Source organism: Chrysemys picta, chromosome 1 (assembly GCF_011386835.1).
Source record: "Chrysemys picta bellii isolate R12L10 chromosome 1, ASM1138683v2, whole genome shotgun sequence".
NCBI classification, from domain to species: domain Eukaryota; kingdom Metazoa; phylum Chordata; order Testudines; family Emydidae; genus Chrysemys; species Chrysemys picta.
In genome coordinates, this window is record NC_088791.1 from 299,252,918 (window position 1) to 299,270,645 (window position 17,728).

General features: G+C 43.0%; 2 protein-coding genes across 2 annotated transcripts in view; one reads left to right on the forward strand and one right to left on the reverse strand.

The window, feature by feature from the left end:
* Nucleotides 1-491: 491 nt before the first annotated feature.
* The window catches only part of SERPINE3 (serpin family E member 3), a 29,296-nt gene continuing 12,059 nt past the window's right edge, over nucleotides 492-17,728 (forward strand). The window contains exons 1-6 of the mRNA XM_042842750.2: nucleotides 492-744; nucleotides 1,655-1,952; nucleotides 12,079-12,312; nucleotides 13,930-14,127; nucleotides 15,793-15,991; nucleotides 16,918-17,018. Coding sequence (XP_042698684.2) covers nucleotides 1,694-1,952; nucleotides 12,079-12,312; nucleotides 13,930-14,127; nucleotides 15,793-15,991; nucleotides 16,918-17,018 — 991 coding nt within the window. The 5' untranslated portion in view covers nucleotides 492-744; nucleotides 1,655-1,693. The remainder of the gene's footprint in view (nucleotides 745-1,654; nucleotides 1,953-12,078; nucleotides 12,313-13,929; nucleotides 14,128-15,792; nucleotides 15,992-16,917; nucleotides 17,019-17,728) is intronic.
* Nucleotides 5,887-12,088, reverse strand: LOC135980879 (uncharacterized). The gene is made up of 2 exons (XM_065581255.1): nucleotides 9,873-12,088; nucleotides 5,887-8,932 (listed from the first exon to the last, which is right to left on the reverse strand). The coding sequence occupies exons 1-2, from the start codon at nucleotides 10,279-10,281 to the stop codon at nucleotides 8,376-8,378; spliced, it is 966 nt and encodes a 321-aa protein (XP_065437327.1). The 5' UTR covers nucleotides 10,282-12,088; the 3' UTR covers nucleotides 5,887-8,375.

Genomic DNA, 17,728 nt, shown 5'->3' on the forward strand with positions numbered 1-17,728 from the left:
GTGGCTCCCCAGAAGCAGCGACATCTCCCTGCTGCTCCTAGGCAGAGGAACAGCCACGGGGGCTCAGTGCGCTGCCCCCGCCTCGAGCACTGGCTCTGCAACTCCCATTGGCTGGGAACTACAGACAATGGGAGCTGCGGGCGTGGTGCCTGCAGGCCGAGGCAGCGTGCAGAGCCGCTGGCTGCGTCTCCGCCTAGGAGCAGCAGGGACATGTCACCTCTTACAGTGAGCCGCCTGAGGTGAGCGCCGCCTGGATCTGGCACCCTGCATCCCCTCCCACGCCCCAACCTCCTGCCCTGAGCCCCCTCCTGCACCCAAACTCCCTCCCAGAGCTGTGCCCCGCAACCCTCCCGCACCCCAACCCCCTCCCGCACTCAAACTCCCTCCCTCCATTGATAAGTATAACTCTTAGTTAATCGGAATTTTTCACTAACTGGCACCCCCCATTTCCCCCAACATGCCAGATAACAAAGCTTTTCCTGTACCTTTTTGTTCCTTGCCTTGGATTTGCTGATCAATGACATGCCTCTTTGCCTGGCTCTACCTAGAGTCTGTAGCCTACAGGAATTTGGACAGAGTGGTACAGACATCGCCGATAGAGACTGCGATCACTGACTATTCCTTTAAATGCAGTCTCATGACCTAGACCTTACTCCACCACCTATTAAAGAAGGGGACAGAAGTACATACAGAGCTCCAGCTCAGCCGCACAGGACACAGCAAGGCAATTAAATACAGCTAACTGTGAGTAAACATAAGGAGTTAGAGGGGCTCTCTAGAGCAAAGGGCACAGAAAGAGATTTGTGTAAAATCCTAAACTGAAGCCGGAGTAACTTTTTAAAAAATACACATTTGTTTCAAATATTCAGAATGTAAAATGGTATGTAGAAAACGACTGTCTCATTTCAGCAATTTGGAGGGTCAATTTATTTATTGCTTTTTAGGAAACATTCTAAGTAGTTTTAATCTCATACTACCTCAGACTTGATTAAAAAGATGATTTCCGCCTCTCCCCCATAAAAATCCGAAGCGGTGACTCTGTCAGCGATCACAGAGGTCTTTTGCAAATACAACCCCGTTTGCAGGGGAGGGATTCTATCCTGGTATTTGGGAGGGATGCCTTGGCTGCAGACTTTTGCACGCTAAGGTCAAAATTCTCAAGCCTGGTACTCGGTACCACCACTCCCAATGGAAGTCAACGGGTGCTATGGATGTCCAGCACCTTTGAAAATTAATCACTTTTATTTAGGTACCTAACTATGGATGTAGCAGCCGATGGATATAGAGCCTGTAAGCACTCAAGGGTCAAAATTGAACAGGTAGTTAATATGCTGGACAGCTGCTTTTTATACCATGGAGTATGAATCATTTTTTTGTGGGTGCATATCTGGGTCACGTGTATTGTAATGGTCAACCATCAAATGAGAGTTGCTATACTGGCTGTGGTCTTGAAGACTGGACATTGTTAGCTGGTGAAAGCACATCAGTGTCCAGAGATATTTTCCTTATGCATGACATCAATTGGACTGTGCCTTGGTAGGTTTTTTTACCAGTATTTGTTTCCATGGTAAGTCTCAGCTTAATGAGCATGTAAAGCAATAGTTCACGTCATCCATCCCTATCATTTTCTGACTGTTCGCATTGTTAATTACAGGTGTAATTATCCGGGGGAGATATTCCATAGTGTGCCTTCATGTTGCCCCTTGTCTTCACTGTGCTCGTTCTGTACTCTTGCTTCTTAACCAGTGGAAGCTGTGACCTCTATGATGAGCTAAAGGAGTTGAAAACTGAATTTGACATCAATCTCTACCAGCGATTAGCACAACCAGAGAACAGAACTAACTTGATAGTTGCACCAGCAAGTGTGTCCATTTCTTTGGGGCTACTGCAGTTTGGAGCTCAAGGAAACACCTTTATGCAGCTGGAAAATGCTCTTGGATACAACATCCAAGGTAATTTGCACTTTGACAAATTATTTTTTAGCAATAACTGCTTTGCATTATATCATAAATTCACACTACAGCTTCCTTGACTAATGAGAAAGCAATTGCACAATCAAGCTAAACTTCTTTCTAATTAACAAGATCTGTAAGAGTTCATACTGCATTGTTTTTTTCCATATTTGACTGAATTGTAGGAACTGTTCAACCAGCCGATATGTATGTATTCTTCCTACTTCTTTCTGAGCAGTGCTCACTCTTTCTACTACACTTTAAAACAACTACATTAAAAAAATGAAGATCTGGAAGGAACATGTAACTCCAGCTAAACTAATGTTGGATTCTCAGGATTTTCTTTCCATTTTAACCAAAGATTAATCCTACCACCTGACACAATATATCCATAGCTATTTTTCATGATCTGCACACTGGTTATAGAAAACAGATGACTGTCTCATCTTCAAAATTTGTAGCTTATACATACTGTGCCAGCTTTAGAGCGAGCAGTATTCTTAAGCATGACATTTATTTTCATCACATGAAGGCAAAAGTTAAAATTTATAGAGATTGCTATGTTGTGTTCTGTAACCTTACTTAGTCATTATTGCCTTTCTGTAAAGTATTGGTATTCAGAAATAACCATTCCAGCTCAATCTAGGTATTATATACAGAAAAAAACTATATGTGCTATATATTTTCTCTTCCTCTCACACACAGTATCTACAGCACAAACCCTATCAAACAAAGGTATTACTTGCAATGATGCCATTTTGCTACAATGCAGTCAAGTAATTTTTAACCACTACTCATTTATGTAAGCATTGTACCTTGCTGTTTGCCATACATCTTGCCTCTTAGGGACTTAATTATTGAGAGAGCTTTAGAAAATGGACTAGATAATGAAATTAAGGCAATAGTCCCACCCATATAAAAAGTGACAAATAGCACTAAAGAGGTTTTCCACTGATTGGTGAAACCTATTACTTATTTCAATGCTTTTCTTCCTTCCTTCCGTGCTGTGGATAAAGTTAACAAAATGGAATATCCCTGAGGAAAGGCTGGCATTAGTTTTAGTTGTACACATCACAAACCACATAGGTTTCTGACTTCAGGTAAACTTACTTGTGTTTAATGTGAAAATAAATCAGAATGGCAACTATGACCAATCTGCAGTAACAATGAACTTCCAGAAAGAAAGAAAAAGAAAGAAAAACTGTTTCCCCAAATGGCATGTTTGGCTAAATCCAGCAGAAATAGATCAAATAAACATTTTCCTTGAGATGAGTAAAACCAACTCACTGACATACACAGCAGATAGAAAACTGCATTCCTCTATTATACTTTGGTGCTAACATTTTTGTAGCTCTGCCTTTAACTATAATGAGGGATGTGGTACAAAAATGCACCAATCTGGCAAAAACTACCCCGATAGCCATCAGTATCCACTGAAAGTTCAATCACTCTTTAGAGAGAATCAGCTTTCCCTGGCTTTAATAACCTCTTTTAATGCTCTGCAGCTTTTCTAATATCTGCTCTAGCACAGGCTGTTTGAGCAAAATAATGTCCAAAGAGTTGTCTGTCTGAATAATAAATATCAAATAAAATATTTGAAAGCAGTTTTGAACTAGCCTCCAAGTAAAAATTCAGAACTTTGGTTAGCTAAGATTGTTGTTGTTACTAAGGTTACAAGCTGAGGATACTGCATCTCATATAACATCTGCTTCTTATTTTACCATCTTTGAGTTCTTACATCCACATGGGAGCTTGCCAAACACTAGTATACTAATGCAAAACACATGAGAAAGGCACTTTACACCTAAAAAAATCTGATTCTTCTTGACATCTGTTCAAGGAGTTCAATATTTTCCCCTTAAAGAGTAACAGAGCTAAGCTTTAACACTAAGCTGTATTAGTCTTCATGCAGGTTATTAAAGGGACACCATTAGGTTAAAAATCATGTACTGGATTCTCGGGTGGTGTAAACTAGCCAATTTGGAATTTGGCCCCATATACTTAAAATGTCCTCACTGAGAGGCAGAAGGATCCTGTTCATAGGACATAGGTTTGGCAATCAGGAGAATTAGGTTCTATTCCTGATTCTGCTATTAACTTGCTGTGTGATCTGTGGCAAGTCCCTTCAGCTGTCTATGCCTGTGTTTCTCCTCCCACCCTTTGTCATGTCCAGTTAGATTGAAGCTCTTTGAGACAGGGATTGCTTATTATGTGTTTGTAGTTGTGCCTAACACAATGGGGCCCTTATTTCCATTGGGTCTCTAGGCACTGCTATACCACAATGAAATAAAATAATAATAATAAACACCACCTCTGCTTATTAAAATGGGAAGAATATTTTGAAAAATCTACTTTGCTTTTCCCCATTTATGCTGTTTGTTTCCTGTTTGGATTTCTCCCCCTTTGAAAAGGGGTAAAGAAGCTAGTAATGTTCATTTTTGTTTGTAGTCAATTCAAGCCAATCACTGTCCCAGGTTCTCCTGCACTAGCAAAGTGCTGCTGTGTTTAAGTTGCAAACACTTCAGGGGGATGTTAATCCATTTACAAAATAAAAACCTGTTTCAATTAGAATTTGTTAACAGAGAATTTCATTGACACATTTCTAGTCGTTTTAGATTCTGTAATAATACATTTAAGCAAAATCTCTGTATAAAGTCAAATTGGACATGCCAGTGTCCTGCTAAGTGTATTTTAAGTTTATGCAAGTTGATTTTGTGTGTTAAGCCCAAGGGGGAGCTTGTCTCCCAGGATCTCTCCTTTTCTTTATACGGGGTAGGCTGGGTATCACCACTTCTGCAGGATCCTTCTCCTCTACCCCTGACTCCACAGAGGACACTCCACAGGGTCTTGGGCTGTTGTATGGGGCAGGAGAAGGTTGGGCACATCATCGCCCTCCCTTAACTCCATGGAGAAATCAGTGCAGCTCAAGGCCCCCCTCCCTGTTGCGGTGGACATCCTCCCACTTTCAGAAGGGATTCTGGAAACAGCTGCTGGCAGAGGAAATGTTGGCACCATGTCTCCATTTGAGGGGAGAGCAGGAGGTCCCGGAGCCAATGTAGAGGCAAAGGGCTTCTTTAAGGACAGTGCTGTGCTTCCAGCACAGTCCCAAAATCTGAGATTCAAGGACATCAATCATGTGTGTGCGTCCTCTCAACAGAATGATTTGGGGAAAATTCCAGAAGGGGAAGCTCCAGAGTTTTCCCTCCCCCAACATTCCTCTTACGATCCACTAAGCTCCATTTTATCTGTATTTTAATGCTTCTAATAACACTCTTGTTTATAGATTTTAGATGAATTTAGATGCAAAGTAGTATTGTATTTTAAAACTTCAAGGTGACCAAACCAAAACCAAGAATGTATAAAAGAAAGGTTACTTATTGAAAACTGTTGTTCTTCGAGAGTTGCCTCTATGCCTTCACATTTATCTAGTGCCTCTAGTGTCGAGCTCCAGAACTGTACAATAAAGCCATGTCCACTGGTGGTGCAGTAGCACTCTCCTATTAGAATTACATCATAGGCTCCATCTTTAAAAGGAAGTGCACCTCCCAGACAACCTTAGTTCCTTCTCCCTAGCCTACGGAGTCCTGAAATACAAAGAACACTGAGACAAATGGGAGAGTGGGTTGGTAGTGTGGCTGCACAGAGGCAACTCTTAAAGAACAGCAGTTACTAACTTTCTTCTTTGAGAGCCTCTGTGAATTCCCATGAATGGGAGTTTAGCAAGTGGTGCCACCATCAGAGGACAGCGGGCAAGGAGTTCTAGGAAAAAGCAACAGAGGGTCCTGTGGCACCTTTAAGACTAACAGAAGTATTGGGAGCATAAGCTTTCGTGGGTAAGAACCTCACTTCTTCAGATGCAAGAGGCTTGCATCTGAAGAAGTGAGGTTCTTACCCATGAAAGCTTATGCTCCCAATACTTCTGTTAGTCTTAAAGGTGCCACAGGACCGTCTGTTGCTTTTTACAGATTCAGACTAACACGGCTACCCCTCTGATACTAGGAAAAAGCAGACTGCAACACCGCCTTACCACACAAGCATTGCCGTGTGATACCAAGTCCAACGACTAGGGCTTAGTGAAAGTGTGGCAGAACTACATACAGCTGCTTTGTAAATCTTTACAATAGGAACCTAGCTCAGAAAAGCTACAGAGGCAACTGTGGCCCTAGTCAAGTGTACTGGTTTTTTGGAGACGAAGTAACAACGTCCAATACGTCTCTTAATCAAGTGGGAAAGAGCTTGTTACTAATAGGCTCCCCCTTATACCTCTCCCCAAAGGCAACAAATAATCTGTTTGATCTTCCAGGGGGCTTAGTCCCACCCAGGTAATAGTATAGATGCAAAAAGAGACTTGTGCTGTTAAGTATAAACATCTTTTGACATCTAAGTATAAGCAGGACTCCCCGGGCTGAGCATGACATTTTGATTAAAAACCTACAACAATATAAAATGAACATGGCACATATTAAATGGATTAAAACCTGGCTAACTGCTAGGTCTCAAAATGTAAATGTAAACAGGGAATCATCGCTGAGCAGATGTGTTACCATTGGGGGCCCCACAGAGATTGGTTCTTGGCCTTACACTATTTGATATTTTTATCAATGATGTGGAAGAAAACAAAGTTTGAATTGATAAAGTTTGCAATGACACAAAAATTGTGGGAAGACAGATCACTGATACAGAGCAATCTGACTTTGCTTGTGTCCATCTTACCAAGCAAACAATATAAATTTTAATATGGCTAAATGTAAATACATCTATCTAGGAACAAAGACTGTCAGCTGTGCTTACCAGGTGGGGGACTCCATCCTGGAAAGCAGTGTCTATAAATACATCAGAGGAATAAATACCACGGGGAGAGAGGAGTTATTTAAGTTAAGCAGCAATGCTGACACAAGAATAAATGGATATAACAAATTTAGGATTGAAATTAGACAATGATTTCAAAATACCAGAGGAGTAAAGTTCTGCAACAGCCTTCCAAGGGGAGCAGCGGGGACAAAAAACCTAACTGGCTTCAAGATTGAGCTTGATACGTTTATGGAGAGGATGGTATGATGAGACTGCCCACAATACTTCTGTTAGTCTTAAAGGTGCCACAGGACCCTCTGTTGCTTTTTACAGATTCAGACTAACACAGCTACCCCCCGATACTTGACACAATGGCATGTAATCTGTGACTGCTATTAGCAAATATCTCCAGTGGCTGGCGATGGGACACTAGATGCGGAGGGCTCCGAGCTACTTCAAAGAATTCTTTCCCAGGTGTCTGGCTGGTGGGTCTTGTCCACATGCTCAGGGTCTGATTGTCATATTTGGGGTCCAGTATGAATTTTCCCCCAGGTCAGAATGAGAGAGACCCAGGGTATGTCTACACTACGAAATTAGGTCGAATTTATAGAAGCTGGTTTTATAGATATCGGTTTTATACAGTCGATTGTGTGTGTCCCCACATAAAATGCTCTAAGTGCATGAAGCCGGCGGACCACGTCCACAGTACCGAGGCTAGCGTCGACTTCCGGAGCGTTGCACTGTGGGTAGCTATCCCACAGTTCCCGCAGTCTCCACCGCCCATTGGAATTCTGGGTTGAGATCCCAATGCCTGATGATGCAAAACAGCGTCATGGCGGGTTCTGGGTACATGCCATCATGCCCCTCCCCCTCCATCAGAGCAATGGCAGACAATCGATTCGCGCCTTTTTACCTGGGTTACCTGTGCAGACAACATACCACGGCAAGCATGGAGCCCGCTCAGCTCAGCTCCACCATATGTCATCTGGGTGCCGGCAGACGTGGTACTACATTGCTACACAGCAGCAGCTAATTGCCTTTTGGCGGTAGACAGTGCAGTATGACTGGTAGCCTTCATCGGCGATCTGGGTGCTGGCAGACGTGGGGCTGCATTGCTACACAGCAGCAGCCCCTTGCCTTTTGGCAGTAGATGGTGTACTAAGATTGATATCCATCATCGTCGTATTCCAGTTCAATCAGAGATACCTGGGCAGACATGCTTTGTCTCCTGGAGACTCAGTCCTGCCAGCAGTCCTATTGAACCGTCTTGACGATCAGGGCTAGCAATCGTAGTACAGTATCTTCTGCCAAGCACCCAGAAGATGCCGAGGGCTATCAGTCATGCTGCACCATCTGCTGCCAGCTTAAGATGTAAAAAATAGAGGTGTTCATTTGCTTCCCCCTCCCTCCGTGAAATCAACGGCCTGCTAACCCCAGGGTTTTGAGTTCAACCTTGGGGGGGGGGGCATTCTGTGTGACAGTTGTTTGTGTTTCTCCCTGATGCACAGCCACCTTTGTTGATTTTAATTCCCTGTACGTGTACGCCATGTCGTCAGTCGCCCCTCCCTCCCTCCGTCAGTTTCATGCCTTTTTTCAGACCAGACGCCATAGCACTGGGATCATGGAGCCCGCTCAGATCACCTGAGTATGGTGTTCATAGTGCTCATAATTGCCGCGGTGATCTGAGCGGGCTCCATTGAAGGCCAGCCTGCCGATGCTCGGGCAATCATCTGGGGTGGAGTGACAGGGTGGCCGGAGGCCCCCCCACCGTGTTCTTGGGCTTCTGGGTGAGGAGGCAATGGGACTTGGGGAGGGGGGCTGTTGGTTACACAGGGGCTGTAGCGGCGGTCTCTGCTCCTGCTGCCTTTCCTGCAGCTCAACCATACGCTGGAACATATCAGTTTGATGCTCCAGCAGCTGGAGCATCGACTCTTGCCTTCTGTCTGCAAGCTGATGCCACCTATCATCTTCAGCCCACCACTTGCTCTGTTCATCCTGCGATTCAGCCCGCCACCTCTCCTCTCGTTCATATTGTGCTTTTCTCATGTCTGACATTGACTGCCTCCATGCATTCTGCTGTGCTCTTTCAGCATGGGAGGACATCTGGAGCTCCGTGAACATATCATCCCGAGTCCGCCATTTTCTCCTTCTAATCTTTGCTAGCCTCTGCGAAGGAGAAACATTTGCAGCTGGTGGAGGACAAGGGAGAGGTGGTTAAAAAAAAGACACATTTTAGAGAACAATGGGTACACTCTTTCACGTTAAATTTTGCTGTTCACATTACACAGCACAGATGCTTTCGTTACAAGGTTGCATTTTTCCTCTTATATTGAGGGCCTGCCGGTTTGGTGTGAGAGATCACTCACGCGGTGCCAGGCAACAGAATTCGGCTTGCAGGCAGCCATGGTAAGCCACAGCCTTTTGGCTTTTTTAACTCTCATAACATGTGGGAATGGCTTCAAACAGTAGCGCCCTCATTTCCCATACCAAGGACCCGTTGGGTTGGCCATTTAAAATGAGTTTGCAATGTAAAAGGAGGGGCTGGGGTTTCTGGGTTAACATGCAGCACAAACCCAACTACCCCCCCCCCCCACACACACACCCAATTCTCTGGGATGATCCCTTCACTCCTCCCCCTCTCCCCCCCCAACCGCATGGCTAACAGCGGGGAACATTTCTGTTCAGCCGAGCAGGAACGGGCACCTCTGAATGCCACCTTAATAAAATCACCCCATTTCAACCAGGTGACCCGTGAATGATATCACTCTCCTGAGGATAACAAAGAGAGATAAGGAATGGATATTGTCTGCATGCCAGCAAACACCGGGACCATACGCTGCCATGCTTTGTTATGCAATGATTCCAGACTACGTGCTACTGGCCTGGCGTCGTAAAGTGTCCTGCCATGGCGGACGGGATAAGGCAGCCCTCCCCAGAAATCTTTTGCAAAGGCTTTGTGAGTACATGAAGGAGAGCTTTCTGGAGATGTCCCTGGAGGATTTCCACTCCATCCCCATACACATTAACAGACTTTTCCAGAAGCTGTACTGGCTGCGATTGCCAGGGCAAATTAATCATTAAACACGCTTGCTTTTAAACCATGTGTGATATTTACAAAGGTACACTCACCAGAGGTCCCTTGTGTGCCCTCAGGGTCTGGGAGCACGCGTTGGGTGAGTTCGGGGGTTACTGGTTCCAGGTCCAGGGTGATAAACATATCCTGGCTGTTGGGGAAACCGGTTTCCCCGCTTCCTTGCTGTGAGCTATCTTCATTGTCTTCATCATCATCATCATCTTCCGCGTACCCCGAACCCGGTTCCCTGTTGCGTGTTTCTCCATTGATGGAGTCAAAGCATACGGTTGGGGTAGTGGTGGCTGCACCCCCTAGAATGGCATGCAGCTCCGCGTAGAAGCAGCATGTTTGCGGCTCTGCCCCAGACCTTCCGTTTGCCTCTCTGGCTTTGTGGTAGGCTTGCCTTAGCTCCTTAATTTTCATGTGGCACTGCTGTGCGTCCCTGTTATGGCCTCTGTCCTTCATGGCCTTTGAGACCTTTTCTAGTATTTTGCCATTTCATTTACTGCTACGGAGTTCAGCTAGCACTGATTCATCTCCCCATATGGCGAGCAGATCCCATACTTCCCGTTCTGTCCATGCTGGAGCTCTTTTGCGATCCTGGGACTCCATCATGGTTACCTGTGCTCTCCACGCTGGGCAAACAGGAAATGAAATTCAAAAGTTTGCGGGGCTTTTCCTTTCTACCTGGTCAGTGCATCTGAGTTGAGAGTGCTGTCCAGAGCGGTCACAATGAAGCACTGTGGGATAGCTCCCGGAGGCCAATAACGTCGAATTCTGTCCACACTACCCCAAATCCGACTCACAAAGGCCGATTTTAGCGCTAATCCCCTTGTCGGAGGTGGAGTAAAGAAACCGGTTTAAAGGGCCCTTTAAGTCGAAAGAAAGGGTTTCGTCGTGTGGACATGTCCAGGCTTAATTCGATTTAACCCTGCTAAAGTCGACCTACACTTATAGTGTAGACCAGGGCCCAGTGAAGTTTTTGCCTTCCTCTGCCGCATGGGGCACAGGTCACTTGCAAGTTTAAGCTATGGGGGGTCTATCACAGGAGTGGGTAGGTGAGGTTCTGTTGCCTGCAATGTGCAGGAGGTCAGATTAGATGATCACCATGGTCCCTTCTGGCCTTAAAGTCTATGAGACTGAAAAAGAATTGTGGGTTGTGGTGGATAAACCACTGAACATGAGCGCCCAGTGCAAAGCTGTGGCCAAAAGGGCTGATGGAGGAACTAACAATAAAAAGAGTTCTGCTTAGGTCTCTGGCAGCAGAGAAGGAACTGAGATGGATGGGGGGATGCACTATCTTATATAGATGGAGCCAAAGATGTCATGTTAGCACAAGCACTACTGTATTTCCCCACCTCTCCTCCCACAAGTGTTATACAGTTCAGCAGCTTAACTCTCACAGCAGAAGACATAAGTGGGGATACACAGCGGCCCCCAAAGAAGAAGAGTATTTTATTAAAACAAGAGCAAATAGAATGTGATGTAAGGTCAACTAATTAGTGCAGCCACAATATAGCAATTTCCAAGGTAATGTCTATCATACAGTTGTAAGTAGTAACACTACAGAGCTTGGGTTAAATACACAGAGAGGCTTTTTTTTCTCTGAATTTAATCAGTGTTTTGAATTCTCTTCAACTTCCTATGAAAAAGATGGGCAGTTACCTGAACAGCCAGGGCACCTGCAGGTACACATAGATCAGATCTGTAGTTACAGTGATTCTCGCTCACATGCACAGAGTGAAAATAATAGCCAAATTTAACATTAGGAAGAAATTTTTCCACCAGGGCATATTGGAAGTTACCTCTTAGGCTTTCTTCACTTTCCTCTGGAGCAGCGAGCAGGGTTCATCCCTTAAAATTAAGTGATCATGGCCACACAGTCATTTTCCTGTGATTGCAGTGAGGGAGGAGCTAACATTGGTGGACCTTTGTTCTATTAATGTCATCTGTGTTTTGCTACAGAAAGCTCTCGGTATGTACAACGTACTGCAGAGTATTCCTAGGCAATAGTCTCCACCTCACTAATAGTTTCACATACTTGAATTTTGAATTACGTTACATTGTTGTAGCATCCAGAGGGCCCAATCAGCATTGACACCCTATTATGTTAACTGCTGTTGCAATCACATAGGAAGAAATGGTCCATTGCTATTTGTTAAGTGCTGACAATTTTCTCGGCAATGAATTATCATTAACACTTTTTGCTATTTTAAGTTCAACATGAGAATTACAGCATGGAATTTTTCTCCGGTCTGGCAGATCCAAAAGTGCAGGACTTCTTGCATACCGGATACGAAGAAGTGACCAACTCTAGCCAAGGCCCTGTGGTTCAGCTGGCATGTGCCCTATTTGTGCAAGCTGGAGTTCACCTGTCTCCTGACTTCATTGAACATACTGCACTCTGGGCAAACAGCAGCCTGCAAAAAATCAACTTCAGTGAGCCTAACAGCACTGCTGCACAGATAAATGAATGGGTTACCGGTAACACAGAAGGTAAAATAACTAATAGAGATGATTATGTAGGACCCAACTGTACTAATAAAAACTGTACAGATACCAGCAGTTAGCACTCTACATACCAAATGTAGTAATGTTTAGTCTATGCTCTCTACAGAAAGGCATAGTTTAGCGGTCTTGAACACAAGACTGGGAACCAGGAATGTTTGTGCTCTAATCTCAACTCTGATATTGCCTCACCGCATAACCTTGGGCAAGACTGCAGTAAGTCTAGGTACCTAAGTAAAGGATTATGGGATCAAGTCCTTAACCAGTCTTCCTTAGTCCCTTACTTTGTAAAATGGGGCTAATATCATCAAGCTCGCAGGGATGTCTAAGAATAATTAGCTAGAGCCAAATTCTCCCAGCTATCACTGAGTGTAGTATTCACCACAATGAATACTTCCAGTAAACTCAGTAGTAGGTGTTTTGTAGTATTGACCCATTAGTTTGTACAGTGAAAATAGAAGATGAAATTAGCTAACTTTATTCCTTTACATGACCAGGAATTTAATGAAACAAAATCCAATCTTAATGAAAAATTGACTGTAAGCCATTAGAATCACTGGGCCAAATTAATCACTGGTTCATGCCACTGATTTTGCACAAGTTATACTAGGAATGGATTTGGCCATCAACTTGATTAGCAGATAACTAATGTGATTTTAAACATGCATGTTGAAGTTGATACTAGTTGCTCTTGAAAAGTCTCCTCTATCTTCCTCAACAGAACTACAATAGGACTTTATGATAGAAATTGATTGCTCAAGGAAACATTGTTGACAATGTCAGCTCGCACTTTGATAAAATTTTCCTATATTTTTTTGACACTGCCAATGGCTTTCATAGTAGGGAGGTGAATAAAATGGCATGATCAGTTAGAAAACTTCACACTAGAGCCCTTATTTCATGGCAAAGAGGACACAACCATGCCCTAGGCCTCTTTTCTATCATTGACACTACCAGAGTCTCTGGGCATAATTTCACGTTCAACTTATTGCACATAGATTTAGCCACACTTTTTTCATTACTGCTAGAAGCAGTTATGCAGTCATTTAAGACTCTTAAAATTACCCTTCTTAGAGATTTTAAGGTCAGAAGGAACCATCATGACCATCTTGTCTGACCTCCTGCACATTGCAGGCCACGCAACCTCACCCACCCACTTCTGTAATAGATCCCTAACCTCTGGCTGAATTACTGAAGTCCTCAAATCTTGACTTAAAGATTTCAAGTTACAGAGACTCCAACATTTATTCTAGTTCAAACCAGCAAGTGACCCAGGCCCCAAGCTGCAGATAAAGGTGAAAAACCTCCTACGTCTCTGCCAAGAAAAAGTAAGGGATACACTAATTTTCTGAGCTCAAATATGAACAAAAGTATGAAACGGATGTCAGCCTGACCCTATTTGTTGCAGGTAGAATGCTCCCCTCTGTGACTTGGACAAAAGGATTCAGAAGAGTTTGAAAAAAATAATCTGATAATTTGGTCCTATGTATAATGTCACTTAAAAAATGAGAGAGAGAGAGAGAGAGAGAGATATGCAGGATTAGTGTGTGTGTGTGTTATATATATATATATATATAAAAAAATTCTTCTCCTTTTCTTATGCAGGTGGAGAAGCAGACTGCATACATCTGGATACAGTTGGTTCACCACTTACTCAGATGGCTGTGGTGAGCACCATGTACTTCAAAAGCATGTGGCAAAAGAAATTCTCTTTCACAGATACTCAGTCCTTGCCTTTTACCACTGCGGAGGGTGTCACCCTGAAAGTGCCCACAATGTACCACACGGCTGAAATCAATTATGGTAACTACTTTTCATGCCATGTCTGACATATGAAACAATATTGTAAACTACAAACATTTTTAATTTATTTACTTCCAGCACTGCCTGCAATGTGCTAGGTGCTGCACAAACATGGAGGAAAGCGTTTTGGAAAAACACCAAAATATAATAGCTCAGAAATAGACCTTTTCTCTGACATATAAAACCTGTGAGTGTATTATACTTCTCCTGAGAGAGATACCGTAGTTTAATGATGATTGAAGACGAAAGTAGGAGCCAGTAATGCCCTACAGTATCACAGGCTTGAACATGAGATCATGTTTTAGGTCTCAAACCTGCCCTCGCTGAAGTAAATAGCAAAACTCCTGCTGACTTCAGCGGGAGCAGGATTGGACTCTCATTGAGAGATGGAATGTTGAGCAGAACACTGGGATTTTTCCCTGCTCAATCTGAAAAGTGTGGGATCTCTTCACCTGGAGAGCCATTTGAGGATGACAGAAAGGACAGTTGATATTTTAACATCTCCTGGATAGAAAAGTGTCATTAACAGTGCAGCACCCTCTCTCGTGTATATTGCAAAGGCTACACTGGGTCGGAATCTAAATCCTACTGCTGTACTGGAACCCATGATTTTCAGAACTAATGAGCACTACCAACTAAACCTTACTGACATTTTGTAATGATATGCAGCCAATTACTTATATAAACATTACAGTTACACCCCAGTATTTGTAAGACTGCAAATAGAACGAATGATCATTGAGTAAAAAAAACCAAACACCTCTACTCTTAAAGCACCAGCTGCTATATTTAATGCCTTCTCTGTGCTGACCACTGCAGGAGTTGTCCTTGGACATGCCATTATTCCATTGGAACACTGGCTCCTTAAAGGAGGTTGAGCAGGGCTGTGATATTGTACTGCAAGAAGTTTTATATGCATGTATGTGACGCAGTCAGCAACTAGTTAATATTAATGACACCTACATTAATGGATGCTGTACCCTGTTCCCTAACCAATTATTCATTTGAAGGTCCATTAAGTTGTATCCTTTTTTGTGGTTATAGGTTTAAAGATTTTTGTCTGAATTTGACAAGTTTTAAAAGCTTTGTAGTTCAATAAAGCTGTGTGCTTCTTGAAAGCAGCTTAACCTGTGCCATTGATTTGGGTGTATGGCTGAGCGCATTGGGCAAAGTACTTCTCAATGAGTCAAACGGGCTGCTTTTTCTTTTCATTTTTTTTTCCAGTGTAGTCCTGCTGAAAGGTGCTACATTGAAAGAGCTGGAGAATGAAGTCATCTATTTATTCAAAAACCGCTGTTGTAAGACCAGTCACATTGTAAACTCATGCACTCTCACCAAAGTTCCTCAGCCCTGACCCAAAGGGAGTATCATTAGGGTGAGAAGACAGCTCAGTCACCATGCTCCACTGGACTGGCCACTGAGAGAGCTATTTGTATTAGCAAATGTGCGATGGGGACACTTGTCTGCTCAGAAGTGGATTGAGACCATTAACTCAGTTCACGTGAGCCAGTGATCTTCATTTATTAACAACCTGGTCCATATTCAAGCCAGTGACTTAGTGGTGAAAGGCTCTGTATCCTCATACTAGTGCCTTGAGCCACCTAATTCCTCAGAACTGCTTTTTCCCCTTGAGTGATGCCAAGGATTATGTTTTCAAACCCGCAGGTCAGTTCCACACCGCATTGCTGGAGCGGTTCGGTGTAGCCGAGTTGCCTTATCTGGGGGAGACAGTCAGCATGTTTGTGGTTCTTCCCAGTGATAGGAGGACATCTCTGTCCCAGATTGAGTCACACCTCTCAGCTAAAATCATTACTGTTTGGGCCAACAGCTTAAAGAGAATGAAGATGGATATTTTTCTACCTAGGTAAGTGACGCTCTCCTTCTTAAGGGCCTGGCCATTCTCTAACCGTATCTTTTATCGTCAGAGTTGTGATGTGTACATTATTATAGGCATAACCAATGATATAAAGGACATCTGTCCATTTATGAGGACACTTTCAACTCTACTCTCCTGATCACATGATCAGCACAGCAAAGCACCCTCTCTCCCTCTTTAGCCAGGAGAGGTGGGCTCGGGAATGCCAAATACTATACGTATCTTATACACCAGATGTTCTCAAACTTCATTGCACCTTGACCCCCTTCTGACAACAAAAATTTGTCCCCCCGGGAGGGGGGACCAAAGCCTGAGTCCTGCCCCCCTGGGGTTTATTTGGGGTACAATAACGCTTTAAAAATATACAAAGGGAAGAAAATTATTTGTGCCCATTCTTGCTTTTTTGCTTCATAAAGAAAACTTTAAGAAAGATTGTCTAAATATTTAAAAGTATTTTACTATGTGTTTTTAATATTAGAAATATTAAATGGCACTCCAGCAACTATCACCAATCACTGCATTTCTTCTATGTACAGGGCAAGTTCACACTCTCAATCACTCCAGCCCTTCACTATTGCCAGAATTTGCACGTGACCCCAACAGTATTTTTCAAACAAATAGAACCTTAGGATGTGCCATCTGGGTGCAAAAGAGGGAGGGCATTTCCTGGATGTACTTAGCACATCAATCAGCACAGAAAAGCTTTATTACATACCTCCAGAAATACATTCCCATGCTAATGAAACACCAAAAAATGTTTTGTGCATTAATGTTCTTTTTCCAAGCTAATGTTTTGCAGATGCATTTCTACTTACAACCAAATGTATTACAATTTTTTAAAAAAGAAAGCGCAAATGGGGGCAAATGCAAAGTTCATGTATATATTTAAATGAAATCTACTCTGTTAATTTTAGATTCAGAATTCAAAGTCACTTTGACTTAAAAATGGTTTTACCTGCCTTGGGAATTACAGACATGTTTGATCCAACTGAGGCTGATTTTAAAGGTATTTCAGGTAAGATTATTCCCTATATAAGAAATGATCACTCAGTGTATAGATTTATTGTAGATGTTTATATGATATTTGTTTGACTGATTCAAGAGAGCTGATCCTTCTGTATTAATTAATTAATTACTTCTGGCTCCATGAAAATTAAAAACAATCCAGATTCTATTGAGCTACTGTAGAATTGAAATTTATTTCAAACTACTGCATTTTAGGTTAAGCAAAATCTGGTGGTGGGGCAAAAATTTTTAGAGATTAAAGCCAGTGAGACAGAACATTGCTGGAATGTGTTTGCTTAGGTGCCGGCTGAAGTCTACAAGGATCGCTGCAGATCAAGCATTTATTACTGGTTCTAAATAGCCATGCCACAGTCAAGTGACATTGGTGTAACAACAACAGGCCTCTTTATTCTGCGTCCTGATGTCACAACCTTTATGCATGCCTGTAATCTCGCTTTGTTTCTGTCCTGCAAGCCAACAATCAACATAATACCCAGCCCACAATATCCCAAGACCACATGTTGTTAAGATAGAAACTAACTACCGTGTCTCAAAAAACCTGATCTTATTCTACTCACTGGAAAGTTTTATCCTGATTGAATATTAAAAGACTCCATAACTGTCCATGTGCTTTGACTGACATATATCACTTCCAGCAAGGTAAACAATTCCAATTTGGGCACTTGCATTCAAAGACTCTTAAATGGAGATTTTATGATG

Coding starts and splice junctions, on each gene's coding strand:
- LOC135980879 (XM_065581255.1), bottom strand. CDS start 10,281: ATGAAGGACAGAGGCCATAACAGGGACGCACAGCAGTGCCACATGAAA. Junction 8,933..9,872: donor GGGCACACAAGGGACCTCTG/GTGAGTGTACCT, acceptor GTCCTCCACCAG/CTGCAAATGTTTCTCCTTCG.